The 22,249-nt window shown below is 44.0% G+C and overlaps 1 protein-coding gene and 1 pseudogene across 1 annotated transcript; one reads left to right on the forward strand and one right to left on the reverse strand.

The window, feature by feature from the left end:
* Positions 1-6,613: 6,613 nt before the first annotated feature.
* On the reverse strand, positions 6,614-10,157 carry LOC117834002 (uncharacterized). Its single transcript, XM_034713605.2, has 4 exons — positions 9,683-10,157; positions 8,739-9,152; positions 7,351-8,622; positions 6,614-7,021 (listed from the first exon to the last, which is right to left on the reverse strand). The coding sequence occupies exons 1-4, from the start codon at positions 9,737-9,739 to the stop codon at positions 6,941-6,943; spliced, it is 1,824 nt and encodes a 607-aa protein (XP_034569496.1). The 5' UTR covers positions 9,740-10,157; the 3' UTR covers positions 6,614-6,940.
* Positions 10,158-18,109: 7,952 nt separating this feature from the next.
* On the forward strand, positions 18,110-19,151 carry LOC140220199 (uncharacterized; annotated as a pseudogene).
* The last annotated feature ends 3,098 nt before the right edge of the window (positions 19,152-22,249 follow it).

Here is a 22,249-nt window from a genome sequence, read left to right on the forward strand (position 1 = left end):
ATCGAACCTCCTTCTTGATATACGTTGCTGCTCGGTGGAGAACATCATCGCAGAGATGAACACGGTATGCAAGTTCAACAAGTATGGATTTGAAAAACCATATTGAATTTGATAAGATAAACCGTCTATACAAGGTAGCATCATTCTTAAACCACTGCAATAATGCATACTATATATATGACACATCAATCTTCCTCACATTCTAGCTCAAAATACCTCTCCATTTTTCTACTTCATCATCACATTCTAGCAAATAATCTTTCCATCTCCAAAGCATAAATCAAAGCATAACACGAGGATGAAGTAGCAAACCTTCACAACACTTGTGTTGGCCGAGTGAAATTCCCACGAAAATGAGGGAAAAAACTTCGGGCAGCACCTCCCTTACTTCGTCACCACCGGAGAGTAGGTGAAGCTCAGCTCTCTCTGTCAATGTGCTGGATTGGCTTGGGCTGGAGGAGGAAGAAAGTCCTTTGTCTTGGCCGTATAAAATGGGGATGAGTTTTTATCCCGGTTAAAAACTCCAACCGAGACAAAAAGGAACACCTTTTGTCCTGGTTGAAGGGTTAGTCCCGGTTGGAAGCTCCAACCGGGATAAAAGGGACACCCTTTTATCCCGGTTGGAAGCTCCAACCGGGACTAAACTTTTTATCCCGGTTGGAACCTCCAACCGGGATAAAAGGGTTCACCTTTTATCCTGGTTGGAGCCTCCAACCGGGATAAAAGGGTGCCGCCACCGACAGCCCGCGACTAGCCGTTGCAACCGGGACTAAAGGGGGGCCTTTAGTCCCGGTTGCAATTACCAACCGGGACTAACTCTCCCCTCCATTTTTGCCTACCGTGACGCACCCCATTTTGTCTCGGGCCAACTTTAAACCGGGACAAAAGGGGGCGCATCGAAAGCCAATTCTCTACTAGTGATGCTGCATGTGGTCCTATACATCGTGTAACACGATAATATAATGAATTGGGTGGAATCCACGTTTGCTTCCACGATATGTAAAAAGAGTTAGTTGGATGTGTCCGGCCGGTACCAACTTCATGAAGTCGATCGAAGGTAACATCTGGCGCTATGCGTCCTTGTGTTTTCTTCCATGATTGATGGCGACGATTAACACATGTGAAATAGTACCATGCCAACATCAAGCTAGCCGCAGGCCCTCTTGTCGTCAAAAGTAGTGTCATATGATGTGTATATCCATATGTTACAACTAGTAGGCGTGATGAGAAATGAAGGGGATGGCTCAACCACCAACCTGAATCATGTGCTGCCTAGATCATCTCCAGAGAACAAATTTACAACGTCCCAAGATCTACTCTCCTTAGCCTTTTGTGGTGCCGTATATCATATAAGACAGTGAATTTAGAAACAAGAAACTCAATTGCAGCACTAAGGTTTCATTTGTTTTGTACAGTCAAAGTGACTTGAAAAGAGGGTATGCCTAAATTATTTATTCGGATTCTACAATTATGCGATGTTAATGTATGAAATGTTCCTTACATTACACATATTTGTCTTTTTATGGGAAAATTTGCCCTTGAATGTAACAAAAACCGATGAGGTCGATCTACCGTGGAAGTCACAATCATGAACACACTGATAGAGGTCGCTCTGGGAAATTCGGTTTCCCCTGCAGATATCGTCATGAACTTTTGTTCTGATGGTATTCCCATCACCAAAGGTGCTTCGTGCACATTCGTGGATTACTCTCTCGTGTTACACGGATGCAATAGCGTGACATGCATGGACGCACCTTCATTTTCTGGCGCGATGGCAACAAAACAATGCTACCAGATGTCATATAGGCACGTATGCGGCTTCTAGTAGACCACAGCATTGTCTTCGGCTTTGTGCCATACAGAGAGCCAATGACTTGGAATCAACTGCTCTATTTCTTTACCTTATGCAACACCGTACCCTATTTCAAGAACACGTCAAGCACGCACACGCCTAGCCCTTATTTGTGGAGTCACGAGTCAGTTTGAAACCGGCAGTAGTGTCATGTAGCAACTTGGAAGCATATTGAGGTGGTGTAGTTGGTATATACTATACTGTGGTCACTATACCATTAAGTCATCGACAATGACGATCAACTTTCCTATTATTTGTCGAAATAAATTAAGGTTCCTTGACTTTCATCCTGAGGATCTGAGGATGTATCAGTGCAATCTCATAGTATATATTCTGACATTCGATGTGATAGAGAGGATAATTGGGCTTGCATGTCAGCATATGCTCGATTAAGCAAGGTGTACTAACACGTATATTGGTTATTTCTTGTTAAGTAAATATACTGAAAAAAAAAGAATATCATATAGCTGGTAATAAGGGCAAGTACGTTAGTACAAGTCATCAGCTCCATGTAGGAATTTTTTATGGTGTGTAGGAGAGAGTGGGAGAGATGAGAGAACAAGGTGGTTATTTCGTGATGGAACCACCCTGTAAGCTAAAATTTAGGAATATGGAACTATTCCTCGTTCATTGTACAAGTTGTTGTTACAAGGATCTCACATACAATTTCTTTTAATATGCATAAATTAAGGAACCACTGTGCAAAAAGAGATTTATGTTAACGATCAAAAGAGATATATGCTAGCCTAAAGATGGGGGTGGTGCGGTTCGAACCTCCGGTTTGTCGAACCAATCTGCAAAAACAATCCTAATGGGCTCCTTCTCTGACCCACGAAGTCGCCTTGGTTAAGGGGATCAAAAAAAAGAGAACCAATGGTTCAAGGGGTTTGACCCGACCCTTCGACTTGGCGGCGGTGCGACATAGTGAGCTCTAAGCAAATCGAGAAGGTCTGGCGTCATAAATATATGATATTTAGGACAAGCTATCTAGTTGAAAAATGAACTAACTTGTCCTAAATGCCATGTATTTGAGAATAAAGGGAGTATATGGTATACTGGCGGTCCTCAGGCTACCGGCTCCTAGGCATTTATATTGGCCATCGACACCAGTACTAGAAAAGTGAGGTATGAGAACAAATCGTTTTTGGCATACTGAATTGTGCAATCACTATTTAAATCCACTGGCATGACAGTTAGCAGCTAAAATTAACGGGTGGGATCCAAACATTCGTGTTAATAGACCTACTAAAAATTATCAGCGAGTTCAAATCGCCCTTTCCTGATAATTAGCACAGTTCATACTTAGCAGCAATTAGCTAATAGCCAGTTAAATATTAACACGATAAAATGTTCCTTACACAAACCATATTTGTCCTTTTTTAATGGAAGCTTTTGCCATGGAAGGTGCCAAAACCGACGAGGTTGATCTACCATGAGTCGCCATCAGGAATAAACTGATATGTCAGTCCGGCACCAAAGTCGTTTGTTTACTTGTATCATTTGTATGTAATAGTTTAAAATAATAATGATCTTTTTTTATTTGGATGAATTGTACTAACTCATCTAGAATGAAGTCATCCTACTTGATTTATTACTCTACTAGCAGGTATAAGTAAAATGGTTGAACCCTACCATTCAGAATTATCTATGTCCCAGTGTTCCTGATAGATACTGTCACAAACTTGCTTCCATCACGAAAGATGTTTGATGCCACTGCTCGTTAATTACTCTCGTGTTACACGGATGGATATGTATCACGCAGGCACCTATACGGGTTCTAGACATCAAAAGAGGCAATGACCTGGCATCATCTCCTGTATCTTTTTCATCTTTTCCTAGGTAACAGCCTATTTCGAGAACACGTAAAGCACACCGAATCCTGATTTTGGTGTCCGTTTGGAACCGGCATGTACGTAGCGTCCAGAAGTGTCTTGAAAGCATATTGAGGTGGCGTGTAGTTGGTATACTGTGGTAGGTATACCATTCACTCGTCAACATTGACCAAACACGTTTGCTATTATTTGTCCAAATATTCCTCATCTTCTAAGGATGTAGCTGTGCAATCTATATTTTGATGCTCGATGTGATAGAGAGGATTGTTCATGTGCTCCTTAGCAGCTAAGGGAAATGGATGAAAGTGCTAAAATTTAGTATCTTTATGGATTAACCCATCCAAACGGGAAGACTAATGGGAGGGTTAAACTTTAGCCACCCGAAAAGGTGCAAAAAGCATTAGGTAGTGGGTGGAGCTAATAGGTGCTAATAGCTTGTGAAAAGATCGAAGGGGAGAGAAAAAGTAGGAAGATGAGGAGATAAATGGGCAAAAGTGATATTTTATGGGCATCAGCTCTATCCATTAGCTATATCTCCAAACAGGAATGCTAATGAGTGGAAGTGCTAAATTTTAGGTAGGCTAAATTTTAGAAATAGCACATCCAGGCTCTAACCGTAATCTTGGTGTCTATCAATTGCTTTGAACATTCGCTGATATTTTGCTTGAACTTTATTCCAAAGGTCTTAGCTGTTCTAGAAAGCATGATTGAACATGTGTGCCATGAGACTATGGTGATGTCTGTGTCTACACTCACAGACTCTACTAGGTTAGTCGAGTTTGGATAGATACCACAACTTTTCATAATCAAATTAATTATTGGAGGAAGGGAAAATTGCCTCGAGAATTCGCCGATATTTTTCTTGAACTGCATTCCGTAGGTCTCATCTGTTCTGGAAAGCATGCATGATTGAACATGCGTGACACGACACTAAGGTGATGTCAGTGTCTGCGCTGAATGGCAGTACTTGCTTATTTCATTATACAGCGTCCATCAATCATATGTACATCAGCGATACTATCAGCCTAGCAGTGCATTTCTACAATTTTCATTAACCCGACAAGAGAAGATTTAAATCTCTGTCAGTTTACATTCGGACCCTTCTTGCCTGTTGCAAATTTCTGACGTATAAGTCGAAGTCTAAATATGCGTAAACACTTCGATCTCTCTATCCATGAATAGCTATAGAGCTGGATAAAAATCTTAAATTGCCTGTGCTTGAATTTGTCTGTAGTTTGTTTTCCTTTTTACATCAAATTTAATTTTACTTGAAATCTGCGCCATTATTTGTGCCTAGAATTTGTCTGTAGTGAGGGTCATCAACATGACCTGGGCACACATTCTTCACAGTTCACACTAAGTTATTGTAGTTGGTTATAAGAATGTATAAATAACGGGTGTAGCTTTCTTTATGAACACCTCACCTCAATGGTTTCATGCAATCGATTGCATCCAGCCGTCCACACAAAGTTAGTCACCAACAAAGGGCTTGTTTGGGAAGACTTCTACTCACTCCATCCTAAATTATTCTAAATTAAGATCATTTTGATTTTTTTAACCTAGACATAGCATATATCTAAGTATATATCACTAAGTAGAAAACTGACCTTGGATCCTCCACAAAAATCTCGAAATGAATTGGACCCGGGACTAAAGAAGCTTTAGTCCCGAATCTAAATTTCGTATTCCATGGAAACTACTTTAGCCCCGATTTGTAATAGAAACCGAGACCGGTTTATGTTACAAATCGGGGTTAAAGTGGTTTCCATGAGTTACTTAAGAAAGAAAGCATATCTTACTCCATCACATGTGATGTGTAGGTGAGATCGTAAGGAAAGATCGCGTGAGGCGTGAGGTCATGGGTTCGAATCCCATGCACCGCGCACGTGCATATTTCGTGTGAAAAATCGCGCAACGTGCACATGTGTGGGAACTTTTCAGTAATTTTTAATATTTTTTAGTGCAATACCAACCGAAACTAAAGGTTGTCTTTAGTCACGGGTAAAAGAATAGACTAAATATAGGGACCTTTAATCCCGATTTGTTAGTCCCGGTTGGAAATTCGAGCTCTTTGTGCTTTTCCAACCGGAACTAAAGTCCGATTCTCTACTAGTGTATATAATAAAATCTAAAAATCTATAAAAGTCAAAATAATCTATAATTTAGGACGGATGGAGTAGCAAACTGCCTGCTTCTATAGTGCAAGAGAAGCCGGAGCCACTTAACTAAAATAAAAGAAGTGGCTTTACCTGCTCTCAGTTCACTTTCTTCTCCCTGAACTGGTTCATTACTAGAGTGCTGGTACACTTCCAAATCTGGTGAAACCAAATCCAAAACCAGGAGTTATGCCCGAGTTATGCCAAACGGGCCTCAAGTAGTCTTTAATGCAGTACCACATCCACCCCATCTAATTTAAGGATATGAGGAGTTAACCATTACTTTCTCATAGTACAATATACTATTAATTGTAAAAAACAACATAACCTGGAAATACGTATTCAGAAGGCTAGTAGTGTTTTTTTGATATATTAAACATACTTGCACAACTGGAATCTTAACTTTTCCTGAGAGTTCTATGGAAGTGAACGACGGATGCATATTCATGTGTATCCCTTTTCTTCTACTAATGGCCCTTGCCTTTCAAGTATCACTTTTCGTCTACTGAATAAAGGTAAAGTCTTTCCTGAGCCATTGCCGAGAGTTAGCATGAATCGAAGGGACCAGAAATTGCTGACCATGAATTACAAACAGAATGATGATAAATTGGTGAAATGACTACTCATCACCGTCGTCGGTAACTTCTTTAAACCTCTAGGCAATAGTGCTAGTTCTTGCTGTGTTATTATTTGAGTTAATGTTGGTCGCAATTAACAAAAAGATTACTTCAAAACAATGTGCATTAATCGACTCTTTTGTTTGTGGATGGAGGTATCGGAGCACAAAGTTCTACTGCATTGATCCTTTATTTATTCGATAACACCATTGTCGTACACGATGTGATCCATGATACATAGGAGAACACAAGTGAACACTGTCACATGGAACGCAAACACCAAGTACACACATGAAGACATGATCGGTGAACAGCCCGCAGCTAGTTTATTTCTCAACGCATAGTACAACAGCACTACTCAAACAAAATTGCAGGCACAACGTACATATACTTATATATGGATCGGTCGATGATGAGCATGGATATAAGGTAGAGTTGCACTTCCAAGAACGCGCTCCATCATCACCATCTCTCCTCGTCGGATCATGCGATTGCCCGTGGCTGTGGCGGCACCTCGCCGTTGGAGGAGTTGCATCTCTTCACATTGCTCGCTTGAACCAAGGCCTGCAATTGTCTCCTCAGTTAGATCCTATAATGCATCTACTCCCTCCTAAGATGCAGTTTGACTCGGTGCAGTATCCTACGCTATATTTCGACCGCTAATATATTATATATTTGTAATATCCATATGCATGGCTATAAAATTAGCATTATGGTATGAAAGAGCTTTCAAATATCAATACGATGATATCAAATCAATATAGCATACTCTATAAATTCAAACACCAAGTATTGGGCAAAGATAAAAAAAAGAATCTTAGTTTTTTTTTGTGTGCCTTCCTAAAAGAAAAGGAGGGAGTTACTCACTAAGTGAAGTCTATCAAGACACGTACCAGGTACATTTGGTTAACAGCTTGGTTGATGGCGTCCATCAACACGGGCGGGTACACGCCGTTGACGCGGTAGGTGTCGTCGTGCCGTCCCGACGCCACAAACACCGGCGGCGGCACCGGCTCCACGCAGGCATCGTCACACTCGCACGGCGGGCAGCCGGCGCCGCCGCCATCGACGTTTCCAGGCGCTGCCACGAGGATCGTCGTCGTCTGCTGCACCGTGAGCTGCATGCTCAGCGTGACGAACGCCGGGGCGACGCTGCTCGGCGAGCCCATGGCCGTCGGCCGCTGCATCTGGTAGCTCGACAGCCACGACAGAATGTACGCCGTCGACGCCGACGCCGACGCCGGCGACGACGAGCCACCGCTGCTACCCGCCGCCGCGAGGATGCTCACCATCTTGCTGATCTCGACCTCGAAGGCTCCCAGGTCCAGGCCGCTCCAGAACTGGCGAGCCTGCACGAACTCCTCCCACCGGCTCTGGAGCTTCGCCGCCATGGCGGCGCCCACTTCGGCGGTGATGGAGCTGAGCTCCCAGATCTCGTTCTCGACGAAGGTGGTGACCATGTCCAGCACGCCGAACTGGACGATGTGGTCCATCACCACGGGGACGGGGACCCTCTGCAGCGTGGCGGAGGCGGCGGCGGCGATGCCTTCAGCCGGCGGCCTCTGCACCGTCAAGATGGCCTGGATCGTCGGCGGAGAAGCGTCTCCGTATCCGGTGGCGGTGCCGTGGCCGACGACGAAGCTGGCGGTGAGCAGGTGCTGCTTGTCGCAAGCGGCGCCGTCGACGGAGGTCGACGTCGGAGGAACCGCGGGCACTTGGAGGTGGATGATGAAGCTCTTCGCCTCGCCGGCGTAGAGGGCGCCGACGGTGACCTCGCCGGACGCCCTGTCGCCGGCGAGAGCGGTGCTGTAGCCCCCCGACTCAACCCTCTCGACCCTGACCCCGGTCCCGGCGGCGGCTTCGAGGCGGAGGCGCGTGCCAACGGCAGCGACGGCCTTGAGCCCGCTGAGGCAGACGGCGACGGCGCCGGCGATGCCGTCGTCGTTCCGGTCGTCGACGAAGGAGTAGGTGCCGCCGGATTCCTCGGCGACGGCGAGCAGCGCCTTTGGGTCGTGCGCCGCGCCCACGCCGATCGTGTGCACGACGGGGTGGTTCTTGAGGAACTCCCGGGGCAGCTTGCTGAACCTGCTGCTCTCCTTCGTGTCCGTCACCAAGATGATGAAGCTCGCGCGGCTGCTCGAGCTCGCCGGAAGTTCCGAAAGCATCTGCAACAAATTTCAGTGAAGATCGGCATGTGTACATGGCAATGGCATCTTCTCCGTCGTAACATATGAACATGTTTTTTCGATAAAGGAACACGGCATGAACATTGCATTGGTACCTTGATGGCCTCCTTCAACCCAGAAGCTTGCTGAGAATGGCCATCACGGGGCTGTAGCTTGTTCACTGAGCTTTCTGCATGACGCCGGCCATCACGGATGTCGAGAAACCCGGTGGCAGTCTCTCCGAAGAGCCGGTTGTTGGCCGGCCCAACGACGGCAAGACGGTCGTCGTCGTGGAGCTGCCTGATGATGAACAGGACGGCCTTCTTCACGGAATCCAGCCTGCTCGCCGTGCCGCCGCCGACGTTGAGCACCACGGCGAGGTCGATGGGGACCCGCCCATGGTGACCCGCCGCCGGTGGCGCCTCGAGGCGCACCAGGACCTGGAAGTCTTTGTTTGTCTGGCCCCGTGGGATTTGAGGGAAGATTGGGGTGGTTGTCAATTTCACGGTCTCCGCACCGGTGGTCGTGGCCTGCACATTCGTACATGATGCGTAGATCAGATCAGCAAAGGTTCACATCAACAAAATTATGAAATTCTTATAAGCAAGTAATGTTTCGTTGGATTGTTTTCAGCTTGAAATGATCGATCAATAACATCAAATATGAGGTTAGTGCAAACTACAAAGTAGATGCTGCCAGGTTGGTTATTTTTGTTTTTGAGGAAATGGATGTTGCAAATTTGTCATGTTCATTTCGGATCTGAGTTCGTTGTCTAATTTTGAATCGTTTCAGGGACAATCATTTGAACAACAATAAATCGTGTGTTTGCTGCAGGCAAAGCCTGTGAAGAAGAAAATCTTGACATCAATATATCGATGATGAATTTGGAAAATATGAAACAAATTATTAGTTGGAAAAAAAACAAAGGGATAAATGTCATCATAGGAATGATCAAATATGATGATTGCTGATTTTCACATCAGGAAGAAAAAAAACCAAATTAGCGTGAAGCAAAAGAAACACGTATGAGCATCAAGATATGCAAGGTTAAAAAGTTAACCTCTGACAGCAGGAGTGTGCAAAGGAGGCACGCCAATGCTGCTGACACACCCATCATGTAATTTTTCTTTTTGTATGTAAAAGTATGGAACTAGTGAATCTACAGGTGATCTATGTTTCTTTGATCTTGCTTGTGTTGTCTAAGAAGCTGGGCTTCTGCATCGAGTGGACACCTTATATAGCAAGCTAGAGCCAGGCAATCATTGTCATGCATCTCATCTTCCGGGGCGTCTGCCTCACCCCCTGAGCCCGCCCACGTCGCCCTCATTTGGCGTCCAACGGATTGATGAGATCCGGCTGTTCACAAGCACCCAGGCAGGCACGTTGAATTTTGCAAAAAATCCCTTCAGTTCTCCGCTAATCGACTTTGGGTTTAGAAATGCTCGTCGCCTGCGGTAACCACTGCACGTTCGGTTTCTTTGCGGCACGCCCCTCTATTCCAAAATATTTCAACACCAAGAAGAGAAAATTCCGATTTCATATCACTTTTGCAAAAAAAAAACTCCGTCGGCCATTTTGAGAAGAACCCCCACCGCTCCACCGCACCTGTTAACCGGACGGGCGGCTGGCCCCGCCACCCCCCCCCCCCCCATTTCTCTCTGCGTCTTCTCTCCGTTGTCGCTCCTCGCTACCATCGGCTTCTGGCGCCGCGCGGCTTGCTGTCGCTTCCCACTTCTCCATTTCTCTCCGTCCTCGTGACCGGCGCTCGATCCCCACATCGCCGCCGCACCAGGGAGCGTCCCTCGCAGCCCATCCCGTATCGCGAGCAGCCCTCACACCCTAACCCTAGTCAGCATAAAACCATGAGGAAAAATATTATGTGCGTCCGCTCCAAATCTGACTCTGTGCACTTCTCGTCCCATCTTGCCACTCCATACATATAAACACAATTGGTGAGTAAAAAAATCAAAGGATGGTTGAGATTGGTGAGATGAAACACCTGTCATACATTGGGGTTGGAGCTATGAAGGAACTTACACCGGTGTTTGCATTGTATTTTTTGGATACATAGCACAAATACAGACGCTCGCACTCACCCTTATGAATAGAAGCACACAACCCGCCTCTCAGAGATTGAGATTGATAAAATCAGTACAGGTGCCTCATATACACAAAAAAACCCAAAAATAGAGGGGATGTTTTTCTGTTGAATTCCTTGAAGGAGTTAGCTCCATAAGATAAGATTATGCCATTCATATATCCTTTTAAAGTTTGCACCTAGAATTATGGCTTAAGTAGGGGTTGGTTAGCATCTAGAGAGAGATGCCTGGTTTGGCTACATAGACATAAAACCAGCAAAAAATTTGTGGCCAACCTATCCCGATTGAGCAGCTCCATAGGCGCCACACCAAAAATCAACGGGGAGTGTTTTGCTCTTGAATCACTTGAAGGTGTTAGTAGCTCCATAAGGTAAAATTATGGCATTCATATATCCTTTTAAAGTTTGCACCTAGATTTATGACTTAATTATGGTTTAGTTTGCATGTAGAGAGAGGCGCTTTGTCTGGTCATTTAGACATACGATTAACACAAATTTGTGGCCGAACTTATTACTTGTTACATCCACACTAGAAGTAGAAGTATAAGTCTTCGGAATTATTGTATCAATTTATATGAATTGAAAGTACAAGTCTTCACAAAAAAAAATTGAAAGTAGAAGTCGGCTCATGCGGCAGCGCCCGCCAACAGCACAAATAGATCCAACGTCCACTGATTTGGCAAATAAAAATAAGATTAGGTGTGCTCAATTCTCGAACTCGAAGCACAAAGTGATGTGGACGTACTTGTTACATACACACCGGTAGAGAAACGACTTTTGATCCTTGGATATATATCTCAATCGTTTTTGGACCCGGGACTAAAAGAGCTTTAGTCCCGGGTCAAATTCTCACCATCGATGGCCACCTCTGACGGGATCTTTAGTCCAAGTTGGTAATATCAAATGGGACTAAAGAGCTCCATTTAGTCCCGGTTGTAATGGCTAGTAAACCTAGAAGCATCAAGGAGAATCTGGTGGGGCGTTTAGTACCGGTTGGTAACACCAACCCGGACTAAAGATGTCACAACTAGTCTCGGTTGGTGTTACCAACTAGGACTAAACATTTAGTCTCGGTTGGTGTTACCAACTAGGACTAAACATTTAGTCTTGGTTGGAACTCCTGGTTGGTAGTTCCAACCATGACTAGATGATGCTCTTTAGTCCCAGTTGGAAACGCCCAGCCTATAAAATTCTCTTCTTCCTCCCCAAGCCCAAGCCACTCACACACAGAGCTCGGGCTCTCCTTCTCCATGGCGACTTGGCAAGCTTAGGGAGGTGCTGCCGATTTGTTTTTCATCATTTTCATGGGGATTTCACTCATCCAAAGTGTTGTAAAGATTAGCTACTTCATCCTTCCTTCATTTATCGTTATTATGCTTGGTTTTATGCTTTAGATATAGAGAAAAATGAGTTTTTTAGAATGAGGGAGAATGGACAGGATTTTTTATTTATATATGTTTTTGAGATAGAATTTGATAGATAGATAGCTTGCTTGTTGTTATATATGATTCATATTAGATAAAGAACTTGATCAATATTCGGTATGGGAAAAAATAGAGTAAATGTGTTGTTAATATTTAGTCCTTGCAATAAAATTGAGGTAAATAAATAGTCCTTGCAATAAAATTAGGTAAATAAATAGTTTGCATGTTAAATTAGAGTGACATGCACTAGTCAACTTAATGCTAAAATTATGGAACAAGATAACAAAGGTAGACTAAAGACTACAGACGCTCCACAGTGGACTTCACGGAGTCAAGAATCTAATAATAATGGTAGAACAGAAGAACTTCAGTCCACAAACTATGGCTGAATATGATAAAAGAATTTGAAATAGTTTTCCAAACGCTTTTTGGAGCCACATTCTCATAAAAGAAATAATAGAAGTATGGTGGCCCAATAGCCTATTCAGGCAGAGATTTGTTGACTGAGCTTAACCCATTAGCTTTTGGTTCGTTTTGGCTTGCCAAAATGGGCCATGCTCATGAACAGGTCTTTTACCTGGACAGGCTATTGTGTGCCACCATACTTCTATTATGAAAATCTGGCACATGCTCCAAAAGATGTTTGGACAATTATTTCAATTATGATATTCAACCAAAGTATGTGGACTTGAAGATCTTCTGTTCTACCATTATTTTCTTGTACTCGAGGAGCGGAGGTGACTCTCCATAGACTTCGAAGAAAATTGAGTCATGTGCAGAGATGGCTTGGAGGAAGAAAATTCTACTACGTTGTACCATTATTTTAGGATTATTGACTACGTGAAGTCTACTATGGAGCGTCTATAATCTTTAGTGTATATATATCTTTAGTGTCTTTTTTCAGAATTCTAGCATTTTTCTTTTTGTCGATCTAGTGAATGATATGAAGGTTGATTGGTGTAATTTTCATGTGAATTGTTTTTATCTTTATGAAGGTTGATGAGTGTAAATTATCAATATTAATCAAATTCTTTATCTAATACGAAGATCTATGTCCATTTTTCAAATAATACGATGCAGATGGACCGACAATGGATGTACAACGTGCACAGACGAACCAAGGAGTTCGTTGATGGCTTGCATTAGTTTCTCAAAGTGGCCAAAGCTAACAAGCCAGAGAAGGGATTCATATGTTGTCCATACTTCCAATGTAGTAACAAGAAGGATTGCTCTTCCTAGGGGACTCTTCACAACCATTTATTTAGATATGGTTTCATGCCTAACTATTTGGTTTGGACCAAGCACGGCGAAAGAGGGGTTATAATGAAAGATAGCGAAGAAGAGGAGGATGATAACAACATTCCGGACTGGGCTGCAAGCCAAGCTTCTACAGATACTAAAATAGGTGAGACTGATTAAGAAGAGTTTGCAAAAGACAACCCTATTGATGATCTTAGTAAGGTGCTATGAGATGCACAGAAAGACTGCGAAACTCAGAAGGAATCAGAAATGTTGCAGCGATGATAGATGATCAAAAAAATTGTTCTACCTAGATTGCAAGCAGGGGCATAAAAAATTTGGTACCACACTATAAATGTTGCAATGGAAGGTAAAAAAGGGTGTGTCCGATGCGGCATTTCAGGGGATATTGAAAATTGTAAAGAACATGCTTCCTAAGAATAATGAATTGTCATCGACAACATATGAAGCTAAACAGGTTGTTTACCCTCTGGGATTGGAGGTTCAGAAGATACATGCATGCCCTAATGACTGTATCCTCTATCGTGTTGATGAATACGAGAAATTGGATGCTTGTCCTGTCTGCGGAGTGCTGCGGCATAAGATCAGGCAAGATGATCCTGGTGATGTTGAGTGGCAGCCTCCCAAGAAGAGAGTTCCCGCGAAGGTGATGTGGTATTTCCATATAATACCACATTTGAAGCATTTGTTCAAAAACAAGGTGAATCCTAAGCTGATATGATGGCACAAAGAAGAACGTAAGCAAGATGACATGCTGAGACACCCCGCTGATGGGGCCCATTGGAGATCAATTGATAGAGCATTCCCAAACTTTGAAAGGGATGCAAGGAACATAAGGTTTGGTTTAATTACGGATGGATTCAATCCATTCGGTGCGTTGAGTAGTGGTCATAGTACTTGGCCTATGACCCTATGTATGTTCAACCTTCCTCCTTGGCCGTGCATGAAGCTGAAGTTCATTACAATGCCAGTGCTTATCCAAGGCCCAAAACAACCCAGCAACGACATTGATGTGTATCTAAGACTGTTGGTTGAAGAAATTTTACTACTTTGGAATGAAAAAGGTGTACATGTGTGGGATGAGGATAAACAAGAGAGCTTTGACCTACAAGCATTGTTGTTCATAACCATCAATAATTGATCTGCGCTAAGTTACCTTTTAGGACTCACAAACAAGGAATATCAGAGCTGCACCCACTATTTAGATGACATAGACACCATTTGTTTGAAACACTATAGGAAGGTTGTATATATGGGTCATTGTCGATTTCTTCCTGCTAACCACCCATTAAAAAAGAAAGGGATGCATTTCAAAGGGGTGCCAGACCATCTTAAAAAACCTGCACACCATATGGAAAGTGTGTATTTGAGATGATAAAGGATGTAAGGGTAGTCTTTGAAAAGGGTCTTGGTAGCAAACCTGTTCCGAAAGAAGTCTATATTTTGGAAGCTACCTTATTGGGAAATTGTAGAGGTCCACAACGCAATAGACGTGATGCATCTAACTAAGAATCTTTGCGTGAACATGCTAGGCTTCCTGGGTCTATATGGGAACTCAAAAGATACATTGGGAGCATGACAGGACCTAAAACGTATGAAGCAACAAGATGACCTACATTCGGAAAAGGGAGATAAAGGACAACACTAGTTAGGTCCTGCCAGCTACACTCTTAGCAAGGAAGAGAAGGATAGCATGTTTGACTTCATGAATAGTATCGGTTCCGTCTGGGTACTCCTCGAATATAAATCGAATAATAAATATGAAAGAAAAGAAGTCATTGAGTTTTATGTTGAGTATAAATGGAAGCATCGCCAAGGGATATGGAATAGAGGAGGTCATTGAGTTTTGTGTTGATTTTATTGACTCGATTAATTCGACTAGGGTTCCAGTATCACGCCACGAGGGGACATTATGAGGAAAGGGCACCCTTAGAAGGAAATCAAGTTTGAGCAATGATTGTGATTTGTTCCATAAAGCACACTTCACAGTTCTGCAACAATCATCCTTTGTGGCTTCGTATATCGAGGAACACAAGTAGATTCTATTTTCCCAATACCTGACGAAATCCGATGCCGGGATTATACGTCATCACATGGATACTTTTCCCTCTTGGTTGCATCAACACCTTATGGGTAACTCTGCGATTCATGAACAATTCACTTGGTTAGCTAGGGGACCTTCTAGCACAATCATGAAATTCCAAGGTTACAAGATAAATGGTTATACATTTTACACAAGAGCCAAAGACCTAAAAAGCACCAACCAAAATAGTGGTGTCCGTATAGATGCATAGACAACAACAGGAACAAGGACTCGTATTATGATTTCATAGAGGAGATTTGGAAACTCAAATACGGACCACTGAACATCCCTCTATTTCGTTGCCAATGGGTGAAGCTGATTGGATCAGTATGGAATGACAATAGTGGACCTCACAAGACTGGATACAATGATGAACCATTCATCCTTGCCAATGATGTGCATTAGGTTTTCTATGTGAAGGATATGTTTGACAAACCCAAGAAAAATTTAGAAGACAAAGAAAAACCATGGGAGCCAAAGCGCCACATAGTTCTTATAGGTAAAAGAAAAATTGTGGGAGCTGAGGACAAAATAGACCACTCAGATGATTATGATCCATTCACTGTCAAAGTTGACTCAAGCATCATGCTAGCCAAAGAAGAGGCTCCGTACTTACGCTGCGATCATGACCAAGGAACTTTCGACAAGAAAAAGCTTTTTAATGTTACATTGTAATGCACTATATATGGTGCACCTTTATGTAATGCTCTACGGCCATCAGAACCTTTCAATTATATTATAATGCTCTATGGTGAAACTTTATTGATCAACCTTTATTCGATCAATATTAAGAATGTTAACTTAATCACATACATCAATTGCATTTTCGTGTGTTGAAATTATTTAATTGAAGAGTTTTTTGATCAATTGATGCATTAAAATAATTATTTTAAAAACTTAATAAACTAGTATAGAGTAAATGACTAAGTCAAACTTATTTTAAATATACTTTCTAATTTAATATATTTTTGCATGTTCTAAATATGTAATTTTTTATTTTTCTTTAACAACACCATTTAAAACAATTTAAAACATAAATAAACTAAAACTACAAAACCAATTGCAGCATAAGGGGAAACGAAAAGGAGGGGCCTTTAGTCCCGGTTGGTGGGTTCCGGTTGGTATTACCAACCGGGACTAAAGGGATGGGAGTATATATCCAAGCCCCTTCCCCCTCCTCAGGACTTAGCCTATTTCACAATCCTCGTTGCTTCCGTCGCCCGCATCGCCACCAGCGCCACCATCATCTCCTCTGTGGGCGTTCCCCTCGACCTCATCATCGCTCCTACCGGCGTCTTCTCCGCGGCACCACCCTGGCGCCTCCCCCGGAACCTCGACGACGCCTCCAGCGCCCTCTAGCAGCAGCACCCCCTCCCCACCGGCCTCCGCCGCCGCCGTCCCTTCGCCTAGGCACCCCGGCTTCTCAACCGCACCCTCCTCCCCGGCGGCGCCCTCCTCCTCATCCCGGTGTTGAAGAGAGCCGCCCCCGACACCGCCGCTAGCCGAATCGAGCTCCATCGGCGCTATACCGCCATCCCCCGACCCTGCACACCGGCCCGCTCATCCCCGGCACCCCCCTGCGATGAGGTATGGGCGCGCCGCCTCCAACCGCGGCTTGCTGAGGCAAGCCACATTTTTTATTTCATAGAAATTAGAATAGAAAATTACATAACTTAGAAGAATTGTATAAATTAGAATAAATCAATAGAAAAACTGTATAAATTAGTTTAAATACGAAAAAATTGTGTAAATTAGATAAATAATATAAAATAAGTTTCAGTGCTTAGAAAAATGCTCAATATACTAGAATTAAAATTAGAACAAATGCCCTAGACAATTAGTGGAAATTAGTACAAAATAGTATAAATGCTTAAGAAATTAGTACAAATCATTATAAATGCTTAGGAAATTATTAGAAATCACTATAAATGTTTAGGAAATTAGAATAAATTAGTATAAATGCTTTGGAAAATTGTTATAATTGCTTAGGAAATTAGTAGAAATCACTATAAATGCTTAGGAAATTAGTACAAATTAGTATAAATGCTTAAAAATTAGTACATTTCAATCATTTGCATATTTAGTAGATTGTGTATTTCAATCTATGATTACGTGTGTGTATAACTAATGTCATTATTAGTTGAGATGGCAGATGAAGAGGATGAAAGGTATATAATGGAGTAGATTATTGCTGGCGGTAGTTGCTCAAATATTCCAAGAACCTACACCGAGGATGAGGGTAGCCAGACGAACATGTTTCTCAACATGTCCAGTGATGGCGATGAAGAGCCTGAGCTCAGCATTGATGACAATGTGGAACCAAACATTGTCATGATGGAAGGTTCCGGTGAGGTATATTTCATTTTCATTATTTTACCCCATCTATAACTTCATATTCATTATTACTATATACTAATTAACAAATCCTGAACAAAGATAATGGAGGGAAGGCTTCACATCACCAAAGTGATAGAAGAGGGCCAGCCAATTGCTCCCAAAAAAGTCGCTAGAAAGTTCATGAGTCAATGCGGGGCTATTGTATTAGACAACATGCCCATCAGCATTCGAGAATGGAAGGGTAAAAAAAATGAACCATATGTGCTCCCACAGACACAGAAAGATATGTTGTGGGCAGATATCAAGAAACACTTCACACTTCCTGACAACATCGATGAAAAATTTGTGAAAGACTGGACACTCAAGAAGATGGCAGCCCAATTTCAGACCTTCAAAAAGAATCTGGATGCCAACTATATTAAGAAGGGCTGAACTCCAGATTTGAATGACTGGCCAAAGTAAAGAGATCACTGTAACTCATTTCTGGAATACAAGAGGAGTGAAGATAGTGCGAACAGGGTTCGTGTCAACTCAGGCAATGCCCAGAAGAAGGAGTACCATCATCATCTAGGGCAAGGTGGTTATAGGAGTGCAATTCCCAAATGGAGAAAGATGGAACAAGACCTAATTGATCAAGGTATCAAACCAGCGACTATTGAATGGCCCGATCGATCAAAGAATTGGTATTACGCTCACGAAGGCACCCTTAGCCATGCGGACGAGACACTTATTTTCAATGAAACAATACATGAGAAGGACCTCAGGCTTATCAAAAACATTGAAGATTCTAATGCGGGAATGTTCAAGCCTGATAGAGAGAACGATGAGCTAACTTTGGTGCTAGGGAATCCCGAACACCCAGGACATTGCCGAGGCTTCGGGGTGGTTCCGTGGAAGTTTGCTTTCCGTAGGGACATTGACACGTACAGAAGCCGGAAGAGAAGAAAGGAACAACAAGAGGAGAGGTGGCGGCGCATGTTAGAAGCTAAAGTGCATGAACACGATGTAAGAATGCAGGATGAAATTAATTAGTGAGTGGCCCTGACAGTTACTGAGATGGCCCAATCTAGAGCACTACCGGATCCTAATGTCGTCATTAGCCCTTCTCAACACCGAAGCAGCTATGCTTCCACAGGGTCCCGATGAGAACATGCTAAGCTTACCCGTGGTTATGTAGGACAACCAACAGTACCCTGTGGATGACATCACTCAGTGCACCTCATGTGAGTTGTATAGACCATTTGGCAACCTCACTATTAAGATATACATATATATATATATATATAATATACAATTGTCTAAATTGATCCACGCCTTGGGAGTTTAACAACTTCTTTATTTCTCCTATATGTACAGGTGCCGTACGGAAGTGCTTTACCAATCTTGCCATGGTAGACTCGCCATGGCATGGTGATTCCACCTGGCTACTCCAGCATTGGGGTGGAGCAGATTTGTGATAGTCAATATGAAGGCCTAGAGCTCGAGTTTCCTGGAGGTGACGGGGAAAGGACACTAGGAGATGCACTTCACGGTATCATTCTATGGCACGAACGTTACATCATCATCCCCAGCCAGGAGGCATCATTTCTTTCCATAGATCCCCCGCAGCCACCATCTCCTTAGAACTCAAGATCGTCATCTCCAGCACATCCACGTCCAGGACCGTCGTCACCACCGAGAACATCGTATCTATGGCAAAACCGCCCCAATTAACTTAGCTAAAGCATGATTAAGTCGCCTAACACGTGATCTTGTGCTTTAATCAAGTTAACTTGGCAGTCCGTCGAATTTCATCCGATAAACCACTATTTAGAACCGAGATAGCAGAGCTCACACGAAGGTGAGCGGTTCCAGAGAATGCAATAGGTCACCCAACTTGAACAAGTGCATTAATTTCTTACAACACTGGTTCAAAAATCAACAAAGTTTTACAGAGTTCTTAAGCAGCAGAAAAGATAAACTAGCGGAAGCTAGCGCCGGGGTCGGATGTCACTGATGAGACCGATCAGGACATCACTGATCCCTGTCCTCGCCGTCCGAGGAGGGATCCTACTCGACTGTCCACCCAGGTGGAAGCCGGGGAGGCCAAGTGCCAACAGCAGCGTACTCAGGAGCTTCAACAACACTTGAAAGATGTGCCACAAGCAAGGCTGAGCAACTATGCCCAACAAGACTTAACCGACCGATGGGAACTACTCCACCAACTTCTAGACATGCAAGGCTTTTTGGCTAGGGGGTTTTGCTTTGCCAAAAGCGCCTACAGTGGGTCCTTACTTTCAATATTTTAGCTTCCAGTTCTAAGTTCATTTACCAAACTAAGTCAGCAGCTATACTGAACAAGCAAAAGTTTCCAAGCAGTTTATGACAAGCATCCAGGTTAACATCACCATCAAGTTCCATTCTTACTCAGTGTAGCATAGCGATCAAGCAATCCCAAACTGTGAGAGGCCGACGAATTGATTCAAATTTCTTAACCATGCATGGCGAACCTAATCTCACGACATCCGTGCACCATGAAGGTCGCTTCCTTTGTGGGCCGTCCCCATCAATTCCAAGGCGCGCATCAGGTCCAAACTTCCCTTGGCATGCAATGCTCCACAGTCCCGACCTCTTGCCGTACTGTGACCGCACTTCTACCTACATGATGCACCATGGGAACCTTGTTCCAAGGACAGCAGGGGTATAAGCCACGCCCTAGTTCATTCAGGTACTAGGCTTCCCCATCCCATACTAGGTATGAGATTAGTACTTTCAAACACTTGATCACGAACGCCAACACTTTCCGACTTTAACCAATTTCATGTAGACAGACGGGGCAATCCACCGACCACCAAAATAGTTCATAGAGCCCTGCCCCGTCCATCATCCTTATAGTTATAACAAAAGGAGAAAAGGAGTGCAAGCAACTCCTATAGCTCGCGAGTGACAGGGAATCACTCGACTTTTACCGAGTCCTGTTTAAGCATTGCAACTACTCGGCCTATCATACTAGTGTTCAGATCAAAGGGAACTAGGTCAGGCATCTATGGTTCCAAACAACTCCTGTACGTAAATGCACATACATACAATAGAAGGCATGCGCAAGTTTAGAGAGACTGGGTTATGCTCCAGGGCTTGCCTTTGAGTGGGATGGAAGCAAACTGGTCTTCGGCATTCTCGGGCTTAGCTCCTGCAGGCAGCTCAGCTACAACTCTATCCTCGGGCACCGGGTGCAGCTCGTAGGTGCCGTCGGCAAGGTTCAGCTCTACACGAAATGCAATGCAAGGGTGAGACACTTAGATGGTTATTTCAACAACACTTGCAAGGATTAGTCCAAAAACTGTAGCAACTACAGGAAAAGTGTGAACCCACTTTATTGGATTCTACTCAGGAAGAGGATTCCAACCCAAGTGATTTCACATTTTTCTGATTTTTCCTCGATTTAAGATGAATTTCCCAAGCTTCTGTTGATTTAGAACAAGATAAAAGAGTCGGATCGGGAAAAACTTACGATCTTACCCTTAGACCTAGGGAATAACTATACTGGGGTCCTTAGACTTAACGTAGAGAAGTACCCAAAAATTTTACCCTTGGTCAAAAGAAAAAGACACATCCGAGTCCTCGGGCGAAACAGATAGGGTCGGGCGAAACAGATAGGGTCAGGCGAAACAGATAGGGTCGGGCGAAACTGGAAGGGGTCGGCAGCTCACCTTTGGTCCTACTGACGAAAACTTGGGGTCGGAAAGAAGCAAGGTTAGGCGAAACGGCGAAAGGCGTTAAGTTTCTGGGGGCGGTGAGGTCCGGCGGCGATGGTGCTTGTTGTGGACAACAAACAAGCTCTAGCACTGCGCGAAGGAAGGCGAAGCAGCTGGCGGGGTGCTGAGCGGAAGGGGAGCTCCACAGAGAGCTCAGGTGGCGGCCGGCACTTGCGCGTGAAGCAGAGGAGTGTGTGGCGGAGAGTGCGCTGGAGGAGAAACCAAGCAAGCAGTGTGGCAAGGGCAGTGGTGGCGAAGGAAACTCCGGTAAGAGGCTTCGATACCCTTTTTATAGCTGCGCGGATGTGATCGAGCTCGAGCGGCGCGAGGATAAGAACGAGGGAGAGGAGGAGTGCTCTGTCTCGGCGGTGATTGGCCGGTGTCTCCATTGGCTGGAGAAGCGGAGCTTTGGGGACAGGATCCTACGGCATTGGGCAAGGAAGATAGCGCTAGGCAAGTGCGGTTTTGCCAGGCGGAAGGATTGGCGGGGTCAAGCTTGTGCCTGGTCGTGTCAAGCGCTGGATTGGGTGCGGCAACTTGGTACTGGCGGACAGGAGGGAGGGAAGGGCACTGCAGGAGAGGGTGCTGCAGGAGAGGTGACCGGGCGAGCGATGCAATGCGAGCATGCGTGGGGCCAGCGGCTCTTCCGGGGCACACTACTGGCGAGGCGGGGGAAAAGAGTTGTTACTGC

This window comes from Setaria viridis, chromosome 8 (assembly GCF_005286985.2).
Source record: "Setaria viridis chromosome 8, Setaria_viridis_v4.0, whole genome shotgun sequence".
Lineage (NCBI taxonomy): Eukaryota > Viridiplantae > Streptophyta > Magnoliopsida > Poales > Poaceae > Setaria > Setaria viridis.